Source organism: Myotis daubentonii, chromosome 2 (assembly GCF_963259705.1).
Source record: "Myotis daubentonii chromosome 2, mMyoDau2.1, whole genome shotgun sequence".
NCBI lineage: Eukaryota > Metazoa > Chordata > Mammalia > Chiroptera > Vespertilionidae > Myotis > Myotis daubentonii.
This window is the reverse complement of record NC_081841.1, coordinates 27,636,046-27,654,118: the sequence shown is the minus strand read 5'-3', so window position 1 is coordinate 27,654,118 and position 18,073 is coordinate 27,636,046. Positions and strand designations below refer to the sequence as shown.

Sequence of the window (18,073 nt, the reverse complement as noted above, 5' to 3'; positions counted from 1 at the left end):
TGAAGGGGACATACACATTACCACCACGTTCCTCGCAAGTCATGGTTCCACTTTAGAATTTATACCTCACTTTTTCTTTCGTACTTTACTTTCCATGAAGGAGGGAACAGTAATGGAATTCTAGTCAAGCCAAGAGCTAAAATAAGAAATAGGAGCACTTTAAATTCCCATGGTCTGGAATTCCTCAGTTTCCTTAACCCCGACCAATCCAGATGTGTTTTGTAGGCACCTAGTTTTCTGGCCCAGAGGTAACTAGGTCATTTTTGTGAAATGGCATAGAGTCTGCAGCAAAAGAGATTTTCTTGAGTGTTGAGCCTCTCATTTCCTTGTTCAGGCTCTGAGGACCTCAAAGTCACAGAATGTATTGCTGCCATGAACCTTAGGTTATCAAATTTAGGCAAATTGGAAGATCCAGAAGGTAGAATCTTTGTCCAAAATTACAGAGCAATTTACTGGTAGAGCCATGATTAGAACCCAGCTTTCTTTCCTCTCTATCATTCTGTCTCTCTTTTCAGTTAATTTACTCCATTCTTTTACCAGATTACAAAACCGAAATGAGGAAATTAATACAAGTACCCAGAGCCTCCAAGTCTGACAGAGGCCGCATTTGAATTGCACAATTGCCTTGGAAATATTGGGGAAAGACAGCTATGTGCACATTATATTTGACACAACTTCAGGGGTGAAGCAAACCGTCATTTTATTTTGAGAGCTCAACTACCTAGCCTTTGCATCTGAGTCTAAACTTTAAAGAATATAAATGTGGACAAAAAGGGGCCTGACTAACTTATGGAAGGCTTACCTGGCAGCCTTGCAAACCACAAAGGATGGTCTGAAATTAAAACAATTTTAATTAAGAAGCAGTCTATGGTGGATAGTCATGTCCTAGGCCAGTATTTTCTCTGACAAAGATCAACTTTGATCTTAACTGAGTCTATTGTCTTTTTGCATCTATGATAACATACCTTTGGAATGTCAGGGTAACTTGTAACTTCCCTTTTTCCGGATTCCTCAGGGCACAACCAGTGGTCAGGGCACCAGGGCAGAGACCACAAATTCCCTCACTGTTATTGTTGTGTTAATTGTTGACTGTCAACTATCCTGTACTTATGTAAAAGAAGCATGTGCCTATCATTTTATTTTTTACCCAACCCCAGAGGTTTCCCTCCTCCCTAATCTATCACCTGTGGATTTCATTTAACCCACTTACATCTCCTCCTTTGATAGTAATTTATAAAATTAGGTGGAAAAACCGCCATTCTCTGGAGCATTAACTCAATACATTGAGATTCTGCTTCCCGGTAATTGTCGACAGTTTGGGTCAAATAAACTCACAAAAATTCTTTACAGGTTTGAATGTTTCTTACATTAACGTGAATCCTTTCAATCAACTGAATCAAGGCACTGAATTAGGCTCCCATAGTTAGTCCTGACTTTAAATCTCCAATCTCCCACCAACTTAGAGCTGTATCATTTAAAACTGCAGAGGACTTCAGGGACAGCCTGGTTCAAAGAAACTTAGACCCAGAAAGGATGTGTTTTACAAACTTACAAAGAAGAATAAGAATTTGACTCTTAATCCTATGGTCTTTTGCATGCACTCTGGTTATTTCCTGTATGACTGTGCCTTCTGTGTTTAATTTTCTTTAGAACAGGGCACCAGATATTTCGTTAGAGCATTTAATAAACTTCATCACAAGAGTCAAAGTAAATATTTTCTTTATTAAATGAGAAGGGGAGGTGAGTGACATAAATGTTATTTTAGAAGCCTATTACTTAATAATCATAAAGAATGCCTAGCAAAAATAGATTTGAAGGACATAACAAACAAATATTTAGAGAAATATTTATGACTTCGCACAGTTGATAGGAAAATGTAGTCAGGTTTGAAATGCCCTAACAAAAGTTGATATTTCCCCACTATTCTGAGCTAAACTGTACTCTATGAGAGAGTCTGACACTAGAATTCTTAGTAGAAACTTATAGGAAATGACTGGGTAGGAAAAAGGAACCACTTCTGAACAAGACTGCATTTCAAGATTCAATAGGGAAAAAGAAATCAAAGTTATAGCAGATGCTGTTGAGAGTGCCTCAGATGATCCCAAACTGAGCGAGCTCATGCAACTCCAGGTGGCTGAATGCCTCCCAAGGGCAAATCACTGTAATATCTGCAAGAAAGGGAAGAAGAATTTATAAGTCAGCCTCACCCCCAGGAGAGCCTTTTCTGCTCAAAAAGACATCCTTCAGGCAGAGGATACCTCCTCCTCTCTCCTATTCATTGTCCAGGTGACTGGGAAGTTATCTAAAATGGCCCTGAGACCCAGAGGATCAGACCAATTGCTTAATTAATCCTTTGAGGGCTCCTATGGCCCCAGAACGCACTCCTCCAGATATCTTTGTTGGCTCTATTCTGCATCTTCTTTTGGGCAGGTGACCCAAGGCTGTTGACTGGGGCTACCCTGTAGGGGTACATCTCACTGATCACCCAAGACCTCCCCAAAGCACAACCACTAAGGAGGGACCAGAAGTAGAATTCTAGTCAGGTCAAGGGTTAAAATGAGAAATAAGAGCGCTTTAAACACCCATGGTCTGGAAACCCATAGCCTCCTGACTCCCTACCAATCCAGGTGGGTTCCTTGGGCTTCTCTGACTTATTCCTCAGCTCCTTTACATTTTGAAATGCCTACATCCAACTCACATCCAAATCATACTGATTTCAAGGGATCCTCTAATCCAGTCCCTTGAATCCAGAAATAAATTATTATTGTCCCCAGGTCACTGAGAAGCTGGTAGATACTCAGAAAGAGTAAACATCTAGCAAAAAATTGCACAGTTGAAGAAATGAGACTAGAACCAAATCAAAGGCTTCAACCTTCTTCTAGTGTAAACCTCTTTCTATTATTCCAAATATGTTAGCAGAGTTAAAGATATCTTCCAGAGTGAATTTACTAGTCTTAAATATATCTGGTCAAAATATAGAAGCTGTTGATTTAGGAAAATAACACATGAGCTCTATAAAGTGGCTATAAAATTTATTTGAGATTCCAGAAGTGACATTTAATTGCAAAAAGCAAATACATTGAGAATTGCCTGGTAAGGACACTCATTGCTATGAATACCAGCATTTATCAAAAGTGTATTGGAGATCTAGATGGTTTGATTCAGTGGATAGAGCATCAGCCTGTGGACTGAAGAGTCCCAGGTTTGCTTCTGGTCAAGGGCACATGCCCTTGGGGGCTCAATCCCCAGTGGGGAGTATGCAGGAAACAGCCAATTGATGTTTCTCTCTCTCTCCCTCCCCCTTCCTCTCTGAAATCAATATATATATATATATATATATATATATATATATATATATATATATATATATATATATACACTAGAAGCCCAGTGCACAAAATTAGTTCATGGGGGAGGTGGACATGTCCCTCAGCCTGGCCTGTACCCTCTCACAATCTGGGACCACTGGCTCCTAAGCACTTGCCAGCCTGCCTGCCTGATTGCCCCTAACCGCTTCTGCCTTCAGCCTGATCGCCCCCTAACCGCTCCCCTGCTGGCCTGATTGATGCCTAACTGCTCCCCTGATGCCCACAACTACCCTCCCCTGCCACAGCCTGCCTTCTCCACTGGGACCGGCCTCCTCTGTGTTGCATGGAGCTGCGGGACCCCCCAGGCCTCACCACGCAGAGCAGCCACTGGGCCCCACCTCCACTGTGCACAGAGCCATCTTGTGGTGGCCATCTTGTGACAATGTCGTGCACAAGGACCACCTAGGCTTTTATTAGTGTAGATTTTTTTAAAACAGTGTATTGGATGAACCCAGGTCAGTGTAGCTCAGTGGGTTGGAGCATCATCTTGTGTACCAAAAGCTTACAGGTTCCCAGTCAAGGCACATATCCAGGTTATAGGTTTGATTCCTGATCTGGGCTCGTATAGGAGGCAACCAGCAACCAATTGATGTTTCTCTCTCACATTGATATTCTCTCTCTCTCTCACTTTCTCTCTCTCTCTCTCATTCTCTCTCAAATCAATAAAAAAAAAAACAACAACAACAACAAAAAACATGTCCTCCAATGAGGATTAAACAAAAAGTGTATTGGATGAGTTGAAAACTCATGTCTACACAAATACCTGCACAAGGATGTCTATAGCTGCTTTATTTATAATTGTCAAATCTTGGAAGCAACCAGGATGTCTTTCAATATGATAAATAAACTGTGATACAACCATGCAGTGAAATATTATTCAGTGATAAAAAGAAATGTGCTATCAGCCATGTAAAGACATGGAGGAACCTTAAGTGAAAGAATACTTCTAACTGCAAGAAGTCTGGAAAAGCTACATACTGTATGTCTCTAACTATATGACAATCTGGAAAAGGCAAACCTATGAAGACAGTAAAAAGATTATTGGTTGTTTGGCGTATTTGGGGGGTGGGGATAAACAGAGCACAGGGGACTTGGGGGACAGTGAAACTCTTCTGTATGAACCTGTAATGTTACATATGTGGCATTGCGCATTTTTCAAAGCCTAAAGAACTGGACAACAACACAGAGACTGAATCCTAATGTAAGCTATGGACTTTAGTTAATAATAATGTGTCGCTATTGATTCATCAATTGTAACAAATGCAAGTCATTAATAATAAGAAAAACTATGTACAGGGGAGGAGGGGAGCAGAGGGTGTGTATAGGAACTCTGTACTTTCTACTTAAATTTCCTGTAAATCTCAAACTGCTCTAAAAAATAAAGCCTATTAATTTTTTTAAAAGAATAGGCAGTAATTTGCGTTCATTATTCAATGAATAAAAATGCTAGGCAATGAAAAAAAATATTGCATTGGATACTTTCAGTGTGTGGGGCCCTGTTCTGGGTGCCAGAGAATGTGTGAAAAGAGGAAGCAGTTGAGGGAGTGGTTGGCCTGCTAGAGTAGAAATGCTCTCCAGGCCCCACCCTTGTTTCCAGTACCTCACTTGTGGCCTCTGATTGTCACTTAATTCTGCTGTGTCTCAGCTTTCTCTTCCGAAAAATAAAGAAGCTGGTCTAGACTAACTGAGAATCTTTGTAACAAGTCTGCAATTCACCATTACAGTCTCTCAATAGTTGTTGAACAAGACAAGAGAATTCATTAAACAAACATGGGGCCTAACCTGATTTCTTTTAGAGTGTTTGCCTCTTGGCACACACATTCTAACTAGTACTTAGGAGATCAAAAATAAAACCCCACATTTTTCGGTCTTCAAAGGAACTGCTGCCTTAGGTTTTTCTGGTAACTTTCAATTGGCCTGAAGCAGATAAAAAGATGAAACTTCAAGTGTAATGTCCTCACTTTAGTCTCTGAATGGCTCACCTGTTCCCAGCCCTTCCATGCCTGGAATGTCATCTCCAAACCTATGGAAAAAATAAAAATTAGCTGAGATCAGAACAAAAGGGTCCTGGAATGACTCATGTGGAAAGTTTCCTAACTCAAGGAGGGAAGAAGAGGCTTAAGCTTTTATATTTGAAAAACTTCTTATGTTTGCATTGAATTAAGGTAAAGAAAATAACACTCAGGCAGGTTTTAAAGAGTGTGTCCCATGGAGAGATATTTTCCCCAGGGTAAAAAATTAACCTGAAACAATCAAGGGCCAGAAGGAATGATCAGTGGGGCAATTTTAGCCAAGCCTCACTTTTAAAAATAGAAATTGGAATGAAAAAAGCAATATGAAAGGAATTAAACTGATTAATTTATTCATTTGTTTAGTTACCCAAAAGTATCGTATTAGGCATCTTCTATGTGCCAGACACTGTGTTAGGCTCAGGGAGGAGAGAGAAAAAATAAATAATTTTCTCTGAGTGAGCTCTGTCTCAAGAAACAAATGAAAACAAATAAATGTAATACAAAATAGTAAACGTTATGATAGCTGAATGTACAAAAGGCAAACAAGGAATTAATGATAACATTTGTCTAAGAGAGTCAGTAACAGCTTCAAAAAGAAATTAACTTATGAGTGTGTGTTGAAAAATAAGACATTGCCAAGGAGAGAAAGAGAAAAACAAAGAACTTAAGACATAAGATTGAAGCCATAAAAATAAAGTGTGATTTCTGGAAATGGCCAGTGGTTCTGTAACCCTGATGAAAACATGGGGTCTATTGGTGAAAGGGAGTGGTCAAGAAGAAAAGCCAGGGAGGTCAAGTCAAAGGTCATTGTGAATGGCTCCATTTGCCTTGTTATATTTGGCCTTAGACCTGAGAGCTGAGAGAGAAAGTATTCCAAGGCTAAAAGCATGACTCAGCAAAGATTGTGGCAGACAGGAAAATAGAAGATGGGGTGGAAATTTTTGTAAGTTTACTTAATGGTAGGCATTAAATCTCAAAAGTAGATGTGGCACATATACACCATGGACTACTACTCAGCCATAAGAAAAGATGAGATCCTGCCATTTGAGACAACACAGGTAGACCTTGAAGATATTATGCAAAGTGAAATAAGCTTGGAAGAAAAAGCTAAGAACCATGCCGGGGTCCAACCCCAGCAGGTCCAGGGGTCCCCAAAGGTGTGGACGGAGTCGCGAAGAAGGAATGACACGGAGGCAGCGTTCAGTTGACCAGCATGGTTGGGTTCTCTTGCCTGGTTCTATTGCCAGGTTCTGTAGGTTCTCCAGGCAGGTCCAGTCACCAGGTTCTAGTCAGGCGCTCCTGCCAAACTCCGCAGTCAGGTTCAGTCCAGGATCCCCTGCCATGTTTTCTCGCCAGGCTCCGCCTCCAGGCTCCGAGGTCAGTCCCGGTCCAGGATCCTCCGGCATGCTCTCGCCAGCGAAGTTCTTCTGTCTCTAGAGAACGTTCTGTGTAGGTTCTGTGCCTAGGCTCTGTCTCTCTTGGTCCTGTCTTCCAAGCCCTGTGTTCTAAGTTCTGAGTTCTGAGTTCTGTCTCTCTGTCTGGTTACATCTGTATTTATACCAGTTGATTCAATCCTATCAATCTCTATTACAAAGGTTAGGGCGTTTCTTATCTCCATTCCAGGGAGTAAAGATTATGTAGCTTAAGCATGATTGTTTGTAGTGATTAACTACCCGCCTGGCACTTAGTTAAGGAGTTTCATCCCCTCCCTGACTTCAGGGAAAAATTCCTACCTGGGGAAACAACCTTTCTAGGAGAGGCATCCCCTCCCTGACTTCAGGGAAAAATTCCTATGTGGGGAAACAACCTTTCTCGGAGAGGTGACCTTGGTTAAAACACAGCGCCAAGAAGGTGAGCAAACATATTAAGAACCGTATGCCATATATGCCAGGTCCCTTGAAACAGCAAGGATGGACCGGCTCCCGGCAAATTCCCCCTTTTTTATTTTTTAAAACAAGCATTAAAAAGAAAAACCTGAAACGCTCTCTTGTATCCATTTTAAGAGTAGGATTGGCGCTTTCCGCTATTACCTGAGTCCTGATCTATCACCCCAGGGAGAGCTCGCCAATCCTGCACTTTCCCGGGGTGGAAAGGCTGCAGTGGGGTTAAGGATAAGGCTCCTTGGGCCTACCTTCTCCCATGCCTCTACATTTACCTTTCCGGCACCTTTCCTTCCTCAGAAAAGCATGGACGTATTTCTTGTATAAAATGTTCTGTCTGACTGGGAGTAACCTTAATTCCTCTGCTAGCAAGCATATGTGTTAAAAGATCAATACAGAGTCTTATTTCTTTAGACTCAGTATGGCACATCTTCTTAATCTAAAGATCAATACAGAGTCTTCTTTCTTTGGACTCAGTATGGCACATCTTCTCAATCTAAGTTCTGTACTATCCACCTTCTTACCCTACTTATCCTCTACAGGGGGGTCTGTAGCACCCTGGTGGAGTCCTATCCGTCCCGAGTGTGGGGGTTCTCAATGGGGGGGGGGGGCTTACCTAGGGGAATCCTTTTCCAGGTGTTCCCAAAGGTGTGGACGGAGTCGGCGAAGACTATCCACCCTTTTCCTATGGTGGAGTCCTATCCGTCCCGAGTGCGGGGCCCTTACCTAGGGGTCCCTGTTCGGGCGCCATATGCCGGGGTCCAACCCCAGCAGGTCCAGGGGTTCCCAAAGGCGTAGACGGAGTCGGCGAAGAAGGAAGGACACGGAGACAGTGTTCAGTTGATCAGCAGCCTAGCCAGGATCTCCAGCCAGGATCTCCAGCGAAGTTCTGGTTTGGATCTCCAGAGAGGTTCTGCTTCGGATCTCCAGCGAGGTTCTGTAGCCATGTTCCCTCGCTAGGTTCTCCAGCCAGGTTCTGTCTGAGATCTCCAGCCAGGTTCGGTCACCAGGTTCTAGTCAGGTTCTCTTGGCAATTTCTGTAGTCAGGTTCAGTCCAGGATCCCTTGCCATGTTCTCTCCAGCGAAGCTCCTCCATCTCCAGGTTCCGCGTAGGTTCTGTCTTCTGAATTCTGTGTTCTAAGTTCTGAGTGTTTCTGTCTTGTTACAACTGTATTTATACCAGTTGATTCAATCCTATCAATCTCTATTACAAAGGTTAGGGCGTTTCTTATCTCCATTCCAGGGAGTAAAGATTATGTAGCTTAAGCATGATTGTTTGTAGTGATTAACTACCCGCCTGGCACTTAGTTAAGGAGTTTCATCCCCTCCCTGACTTCAGGGAAAAATTCCTACCTGGGGAAACAACCTTTCTAGGAGAGGCATCCCCTCCCTGACTTCAGGGAAAAATTCCTATGTGGGGAAACAACCTTTCTCGGAGAGGTGACCTTGGTTAAAACACAGCGCCAAGAAGGTGAGCAAACATATTAAGAACCGTATGCCATATATGCCAGGTCCCTTGAAACAGCAAGGATGGACCGGCTCCCGGCAGAACCATATGATTTCACTCATAAAACTGAAACTCGTAGACACAGACATCAGTGTGGTGGTTGCCAAGGGAAGGGGTGGGAGGATGGGAGGAAAAGAGGGCCTAATATAGGGTGACGGGGGAAGATTTGACTTGGGTGGTGAGCACACAGTGCAATATACTTGCGACCTATATGATCCTGTTATCCAGTCACCCAATAAATTTAATTTAAAACAACAACAACAAAGCAGTCTTATGGGAGAAAAGAAACAATAGGAAGTCTTATTTTTCATCCTTGTCTTACCCTTTCACACCTTTCTTAGGAGGCTTGCTCTTGAATTGGCGAGTCTGCCTCTGCTTGAATTTTGGGGGCCCTTTGCGTGGGGTGGTGGGACCCTGGTTTGAAGCTGGAGGAACCAAAGTAGCATTGTCACTCATTCTTATGGTCCTTTGGTGGCCGATGTTTCTTCTTCAGGCCCCTTAAACTGTGAGAGAAGAAAAAACCCTTCAAGGTATGAGGACAGTTGCTTAGTAGACCTTTGCTGTAAACTGGGAAAGAAAAAGCACCGTGATAAAGAAGCTTAAGTATTTTGTGTTGGCTCAATAGGGGAGAAGTTATCATCTTTTAAAGATATTTTAAATAAATCACAGTATAAATTGATGGAGACACTCAATATAGTGGAATACAAATTGACAACCAATAGATTTCAAGAATCTAGGTAGATATGTTGTTCTAGTAAATCAGCCACTAGCTTTCCATGTGATTTATTAGAATGGCCTACTGCCGCTCTGTGATCACCAGTCTCATTATATGTAAAGGGAGGAGAATGGACTAAATGATATCTACAGTCTTTACAGCCTTGACATATTATCATATTATTTAAGCTTTACACATTTTTCACCCAGCTGCAAAATAATCAGACTCTAAATGTTTGCTGACCCATTGTTATGTCTTTTGTTCTTTATAGTCTTTACTTTATTTAATCTTCACGTGATCTAGAGACTTCTCTCCTAGTTCAGAGCTGGCAGGGAGGAGGCAGTGATGGTGTGGAAATGTAATTGTCTGGACAGGAGTAGCTCTGAATCAGGGTACCAACGCCCATGAAAGTATGCAATACATCCCAACACACACACACACACACACACACACACACACACGAAAATCGATGCAGAGTAATTAAGCAGTAAGTTTGTGATTTAACTTCATATCCAGACATGAGGTTCTTCAGCTACACATTTCTCAGAAATTTTTGACATTTTTTCCTATCCAAATCATGGGCCTATCTAATATGGTTTTCCCAGACTTTCATTTTAGCTGTAGAAATGTGCATTGTCACTCTTCATATACAAATCAAAGAACATGATTAACAAAGGTATATTTATTTATTTATTTATTTATTTATTTATTTATTTATTTTAAAGATACATAAATTTATTTATTTTTTTTATTGCTTAAAGTATTACAAAGGGTACTACATATGTATCCATTTTATCCCCCCGCCCTAGACAGTCCCCTAGCTTCCCCTATCCCCCAGTGTCTTATGTCCATTGGTTATGCTTATATGCATGCATACAAGTCCTTTAGTTGATCTAACAAAGGTATATTTAAAAAACAAATGTGCTAAGCTAAAAAAAAATTTTCTTTTCCATCAAAAAAGTTGATAATATTTACCTTAGGAAGGAAGATCCTGAAAAGCTCCAAAGAACTCCCAAATAGCCTTAATCCCTCATCTTGAGCCAACCCCTTTCATAATCCACTACCTGGAAGCTTTGTTTTCATTGAATTCTTTGTTTCACCCATTATAGATTTATGCTAATATCCTTAGCTTCAATTCTCCTGGACAATCTTTGGCTTGTGCTAGCCTTTTATTTCTCTTTCTACCACACTGCACATCCCTCAAATATTATGTTGTATAACTTCATCAACTTTTTCTTATTACTTTCAAAATCATTTTAAATCCTTACCACCAAGATACTTTTTTTCCAACTTACTACTTTCATCCTGTCCTGCCAATTTTCAAGTTGTTCAAAGAAACACATTGACTAGTTTGTGAGCTGGAACCAGAGATGGTGAACCTGGCCAGACCCCTGGATGACCTACTCATCACAAGGATTTTGTCTTAATCCCCCTTTGGAATATGGGCTGCTTTTCCAGTTTTTGTTGATTTCTGTGATCCCAGAACCGACAACAGTACCTGGCCTTTACTACGTATGCCATGTATATTTGTCAAATGAGTAAATAAACAAATGAAGAAATTGGACTAAAACCCTGAATTGGACTAAAACTCTGCCCCCACAGAGTCTGACCCTGTGACCTTCTGCATCAAACCATAGAGAAGGCATCAGCGGATCTTCACTTTACAAAGCTCCCAGTGGCTTAGGAAGTGCCCTCCCAGCTCCTCTGCTCACTGAATCCAATTCTTGTGCTGTGGGCACCCTCCTGCCCCAGCAAACAGGCAATGTCGGTGGCTCTCCGAAGTGTGATTCAGGCCATGGGAATCACCAGTGGCATCAGAGTGTGCCACCAGCAACTGGCACATCCCAGTTCTGCCAAAGCCATGGAGATAAACTAGAGAATTTCTCACAGATCAGGCTTTTATGACTTCCCAATTCTTTCACAATGGTCAGAAACCACAAACTTTCTTTTCTCTCATCTGGGGAACCTACTAAAATTAGGATTGTCAGGTTTAGCAAGTGAAAATATAGGGCACTCAGTTAAATTTAAATTTCAGATAAACAACAAATAATTTTGGGGTATAACTATTTACCATTAAATATTTGGGATATGCTTATACTTAAAATGTTGTTGTTTATCTGAAATTTAAATTTAACTGGGAATCTTTTATTTCATCTGACAATGCTAACTAGGATCCTACTATGTTAGATCTAGAGCCTGAAATATGAGGGCCTAAGATAAGCCAAATTAGTCAAATTAACCTTTGGGGGCAATATAGTGTAAACAGTAGGTGCTTTAGAATCAAATAAACACAGCTTCAAATTCCTGCTCTACAAAACTGGCAAAGTGACCTTGAATAAGTTGCATAACTTCTCTGAGCTTTAGTCTATCTGTAAAATGAATTGAATAATACCTTCTTTTTTGGGTCATAGAGAAAATTAAATGAGATAATGTAAATGGAGTATTTGGTGAAAAGTACCAAAAAAAGAGTAACTAGATAATAGACCTTCTGGGAGTCGAGGAAGCCATGCAAACAAATCTATGGTTGCGACACAGGTTCGGCTTTTCTTGGGCCACAGGCTGAAGAGCCTTGGTCATGTACCCAAGAGGAGATTGTCATCTGCTCTTACTGAGCGATCCTCTGTGTCCCTCAAATGCCCCAACTATTAACTTATTCCTGGTTTCTGTCTTAGAAGAAATTCTGCCCTCCTTGGATACTTTTGAGCCCCCTAACGTTAATGCCAAAGAATTTTAAAACAGCACTTGACTTCTATTTCCCCCTGATTACACTTATTTTTTCTTCTAAGTTTCTTTTGCATGTTTATATAATTTTGAAGTTGCAACTCTAAGCTTGGACAGAGTTCATGTCTTACTCAAAGTGTGATGCATTATATAAAGAACTAGAGGCTTGGAGGACAAATTCGGGCATGGGTGAGGACCCTGGGCCTGGCCTGCGATCAGGGCCTATTAGGGCCCTCTTGCCCAGGCCCAACCAGGGCCAGGCCAATCAGGACAGGGCAGATTGGGACTTGCTGGCCAGGGGGGAGGAACAAGGGGAGGGATGGGGGGGTGGGGGGAGGTTGGCCAGCTGAGGGAGGTTGGCTGTGGGAGCACATTGACCAGCAGGAGGCAGTTCCAGCATTGAGCATCTGCCCCCTGGTGGTCAGTGAGCATCATAGCGACTGGTTGACTGATCATTCTGGCTTTTAGATATATATATTCTCACAAAAAGTTACATCACAGTTGCCTGGTTAATCCCTGGATCTTCATAGCCCTAAGGATTTGCACTATGGATCATAATTGTCATTGTGTTTATTGTGTGTGCCTCATGTACAATATTTCTTTTAAGTACCTAGGACAATCACAACCCCTAGAGTGTTTCTGTCTGATATCTGCCCTCCAGCTCTCCCTGTAGAACCTTTGGAAGGGACAGAACAAATATGACCATTTCCTATATAGGAAGTCACTCCTGCCTATCACAGGTATCACAGAAGGCTGAACTTATCCCGACCATGCTTTGCTATGAATTCCAAGGGCATCCCTGGAGCTAAATGACCCTGAATCTAGCATCAGACTTGATTTTGACAATAAGAGGACATTTCACATTTTTGCCTCTAAAAGTATCAAACAATCCATTCCTATGTGAAGCAGAATATATTCCTGTTTTTTAAGCAATGTTAGCCCTCCCACATTTGAAGTTTAAAAACTACTCTTCTGCAGAAATAAGTGAATGCAATGATGTAATATTTCAAGGCAAAATTTTGTAGGGAAGCAGCTGGGATTAGACCAAGGCAGCAGGAAGCTGCAGGAAGCTACAGAGGATGGTCCTCCATAAATTCCAGCTAAGGAAAAACAGTTCCAGAGGCTTCTTGGGTCAACCTTTCTGATGCTGCTATTATCACCCCAGACTTCCAGTTTCCTCAGCAAAGGTATGGGCACATAGGCAATTTCATTGTTGATGGAGTAAGAGATAGGGGGGAAGCAGTAGGTACAGGAGTACTGTTTCCTCCAGGGGAGTTGGGCCCATAAATGTCACCCAGGGTCCCGCTGAAGCAGAGAGAATCAAATAATTTGGAGAAACAAGGAAACCCAACCAAAACCATGAAAAAGCAAAAACAAAAATCCATCAAGTACCTTGCTTCACATTGGAACACACAAACACTTTGACCTCAGAGGGAGCAGGGTAAGCCACCCACGCTGCACTGCGGTCAGTCATTCCCATGATGGCTCTGGCTCCTTCTCTCCAGCCTCTGGGTGCCTGAGCCAAGTTTTCAAGCACATCCTGGGAGTCAAGACCTGTTTGCTCTGTGGTCATTTAGTGCTCAGATCACTCCTTTCCCAGAAAACTGTTTTCTATGGAGCCACACACAAAAAAAAGGGGGGGTGGGGGGAGGCTCCTTCTAAATAAATTTTGTAATCAAGGTTTGCAGGGACCTTGCAATACTCAAGTTTCTTTTATTAGCTTATCACATGGCATTATGAGGAAGTTTGGGTGCATTTCCGTAATGTTTTCTTCCGTTTTCATTCCCAGGGCCAATCCAGGCCCAGGGGTTCGGGTGTTCTCCTCTTCCATTCTTTGTTTCAGAGCCCTATCCACCCCCACCCCACTCCCAAAACCCTTTGATTGTACACCATGCTTACACTTACCAGAAGCTGAGCTGGATGTTGCTCCGAGAAGCCGTCCAGTTGCCTTCTCCACAGGAGATGAATAAAGGCTGTTTGCATCCTGATTTACTCTCTGTAATACCCTCAGGCCATCTAATCCCACCTTCATCAGATTAGAGCCCCAGCCCAGATGCAAAGAAATGGGGTGAGATGGGGAGAGGCTGAGGAGTTCTCTGGTCATTGGACACTCTTACAAAACTGACTTGGGCTCTCTCTCTCATCAATAAATAGGTATCAAGTTCACAAACACACACACAGTGTTATATCCAAGAGTGGATTTGCAATTTATGCTTCAATATCTTTTGGCCTTCTCCAGTCCCACCTTTAGTCCTTGCTCCTCTCCATGCCTTCCCTTTCCTGACACGCACTCACCCATGTACAAGATGGGGCAAAAGTAGGTTTATGCTGGTTCGTATGGAAAATAATACAATAATGAATAAATAATAAAAGAGTAAACTCTATGTTCTGCATAATACTTTTTGCCCCACCTTGTATATAATATCTCTCCCTCTCTCGCTCTCTCTCTCCCTCTCTCTCTTTCACACACACACACACACACACACACACACACACACACACACACACACACCATGACATAATTTTTATGAGACTTTACTGAAAAGAAGAGAGTGAACCACAGTGCCCCCTACTGTAGTAGAGACACTGAACATGTGAGCAGTGACACTGAGAAATATACAATATCTTTTCCTACTTGGTATTGTATGCATTTCCTCAGAGAGGCGGGACCACCAAGCAGAAATGACATAAAACTCAGTAATACTTGACAGAGAAAGAGCCCAAGTGATAGCTGGGAACTCGTCACTGTTGACACATATTGGAGAATTGATTGCTGCATCTTCACACCCAAAGGCTTCAGAGTGTGAGGCTCAGGTTATAATCCAGGTCAGTGGAACCCTGGCTTCAGTCCTTCAATTGCATTAAGCCACTAATATTAATTTGTACGTCACTTTATGTAGTTTTTAAAGGGACCTAGCCCATATGCCAGTATCATTAATGTCTGAAAATTTTGTCATACAGAAATTAAGTGACTTATTCAAGACTGCATATCAAGTTAATAGGAGAGCTAGAAGCAAGGCCTAAGACTGGGAAGACCTTTCTACTCTACAACAGCTAAGCAGACATGGACCAAGAAGCATGTGTGACTGGCCACTCTGATGCCTTGCCAGTGACCTGCAGTGTGCCTTCTCTAAATTGTTACTACTCCTTCCTGGGCAGGAAAAGATTCTTAATGTGCAGCCCCAACAAGATTACATGGGCAGCTAAACAGCTTACCGGGTTGTTGTTTTTTTTATACACTTTCCCCATTGGTCCTTAGCAACTTTATGGTAGTTTTGAAGGCAGAGCCTGCAGAGTGTTTTGTCTCTGGCTGGGTCCTTCCATGTCCTCCTCTGTGTCTCCATTCCCATTCCCATCTTCCTCTGCTCCTTTCTACACACCAGGCATATGGATATTTACATACTTACCTGTCAATTCCTCACACATTCTTCATCCCTTTGAGAATGAAGGACTGCAATTTACAAAGGCAGTGGAAACAACAACAATGTTACATTCAAAGTGTAATAGCATCAGCACCACCTGGGCACTGGTAAGAAATTCAGGATCTCAGACCCTCCTCCAGACTTACTGCATCAGAATCTGCATTTTCATAAGGTACCAAGTGATTTGTTTGCACATTGATGTTTGAGAAGTGCTATTCTAAACCCTTGTGTGGGCTTGGTTTTGCCACCTCTCTGCTCTGTGAAAGCATTGCCACCTCTTTGAGCCTCAGTCTCCTCATATGTAAGGTGAATGATTTAGCATGCCAGCATTCTCAATTTTTTTGCTGTTCTGATACTCCTGAGAGACATAAACCACATTTATTTGTAACAGGATTTGTAGCCCAGTGATTCTCAAGGGGGAGTCGGGGGCGGGGGGGGGGGGGGGGGTGGCGGGTGGCGGGTGGAGGTGGCAGTACTTTGTCATAACTCTTGTTCCTCTAAGGGAGATCTAGGAGCGTGGAGAGTGAGGGGTAGCCGGTGTATGAAAAGGTCAAGAGTTTCATTTGAAAAACTATCCTAAAGTGAATGATACACAAAGTTCTTGCAATAGCAAGGAAATGATAACAGAAGGAATTTTTGAACATCTAGAAACCAAGAATAGTGCAAAGAGCAAAAGTATGAGGTACAAGGGGAAGTATGAAAGCAGGAACTCAACCACCCTCAGTAGGGCTTTGTGGAGAATGAAACATTGCTCAAACCACTGTGAAGTTCTAAAGATCTGGTCATCTTGTACCTTCAGGGAATGCAACCACTGTTCCCAGTTCCAAGTGGCTGCTCATTCTGACACTACTTAGAGGATTTGAGTAGGCTGGCCAATCAGCAGTCACTTTATACTGCCTCTGTTAGACAGATCTCTTCTACCATTTGTTGCTGGCTAGTAGGTGCTTGGCTTTTGGTCAGTTGTCTATCTTTAATCCCATCAACCAAGTAATGTGGTCATATTGCTCTAAACAAGGTGATGAATCACCAAGGAACTTCTCTGGTAAAACTTTGAGTGTGCTGGACACAAAGATTTCACAGACATGAGAAATAAGCTTGCTCAGAAAACTTGCTGATCCAAAAAAGAAAAAAAAAAGAAGAAGAAAAATAAATTGATAGATACAATGACATAGATGAATATTAAACAGATTTTATTAAGTGAAAGAATCCAGTCAAAAGTCTCTATACTGTCTGTTTTCATTTATGACCTTTGGAAAAGGCAAAACGATAGGGTTAGAGAACAGATCAGTGGTGGCCGGGGTTGACTATAAAGGGCAAATACAAGGGATTTTTGAAGGGTGATGGAACTATTTGGTATCTTGATTGTAGTGGCTGATATACAACTCTATGCATTCGTCAAAACTCAAAGAATGATATACCACAGAAGAGTGTGTTTTACTGTTTGTAAAATTTGAAACTAAATATAAATGCTTTTTTTAAAAAAAGAAATCTATATTCCTTAGCTCTATAATCCTTGGTTTTTGATCCCTTCTGGCAGATGGGAAAGTATTATTAGTTATATACAGGAAAAGAGTTAAAAGGCGGATACTAAGCAACTAGAACGTGATTAAAATTTTAGCTGTCGCCAAAGCCGGTTTGGCTCAGTGGATAGAGCGTCGGCCTGCGGACTGAAAGATCCCAGGTTCGATTCCGGTCAAGGGCATGTACCTGGGTTGCGGGCAGATCCCCAGTAGGAGATGTGCAGGAGGCAGCTGATCGATGTTTCTCTCTCATCGATGTTTCTAACTCTCTATCTCTCTCCCTTCCTCTCTGTAAAAACTCAATAAAATACATATAAAAAAATTTAAAAAAAAAAAATTTAGCTGTCTTATAAGCTGCTTACCCAAGTGCTAATCTCTAATCTCTCTTTAGTGTTGCTTAAAATACCAGTGAGGAGAAAGATACACATCAAAGTCACATTTCCTCCACATTTGGAACCTCCTAAACTGAGCTTCCAACTCTAACTAAAGCACAGTGGACTCCAGAGAGGAAGGCACTAATGTGAAGAAACAGTGCACAAGGCTGCCCCCTCTTCCCCTTCATATGCTACTGTGGTAATGGATTCTCCAGAGCAAATTGTGAATCTTGAAAAAATAACATGAATTAAAAATACGATCTTCTCTTTGAGAACATAGAGAGGAGGGAGGATTTCCTAACTCATTTCATGAGGTCGGTTTTAACAACATGGAAATTTTTGACACCAAAACAAGACAAAGATTGTAATAATACTCTACAGTGTTGCACATTTGAAAATTGCTATGAGAATAGAATGCCGGGAGCCGGTCCATGCTTGCTGTTTCAAGGGACCTGGCATATATGGCATACTGTTCTTAATATGTTTGCTCACCTTCTTGGCACTATGTGTTTTAACCAAGGTCTCTGAGAAAGGTTGAATCCCCAGGTAGGGAT

The 18,073-nt window shown here is 41.9% G+C and overlaps 1 protein-coding gene across 2 annotated transcripts; it reads right to left on the bottom strand.

The window, feature by feature from the left end:
- Positions 1–1,702: 1,702 nt before the first annotated feature.
- On the bottom strand, positions 1,703–14,208 carry PDE6H (phosphodiesterase 6H). 2 transcript variants are annotated; one of them, XM_059680950.1, is made up of 4 exons: positions 14,109–14,208; positions 9,090–9,270; positions 5,351–5,391; positions 1,703–2,168 (listed from the first exon to the last, which is right to left on the bottom strand). In XM_059680950.1, exons 2-4 carry the CDS (start codon positions 9,221–9,223, stop codon positions 2,092–2,094), a joined length of 252 nt encoding a protein of 83 aa, XP_059536933.1. In that variant the 5' UTR covers positions 9,224–9,270; positions 14,109–14,208; the 3' UTR covers positions 1,703–2,091. The 2 variants fall into 2 exon arrangements, with proteins under 2 accessions (XP_059536933.1, XP_059536934.1); XM_059680951.1 differs by having other exon boundaries at positions 9,090–9,334; positions 14,109–14,203.
- Positions 14,209–18,073: the final 3,865 nt, after the last annotated feature.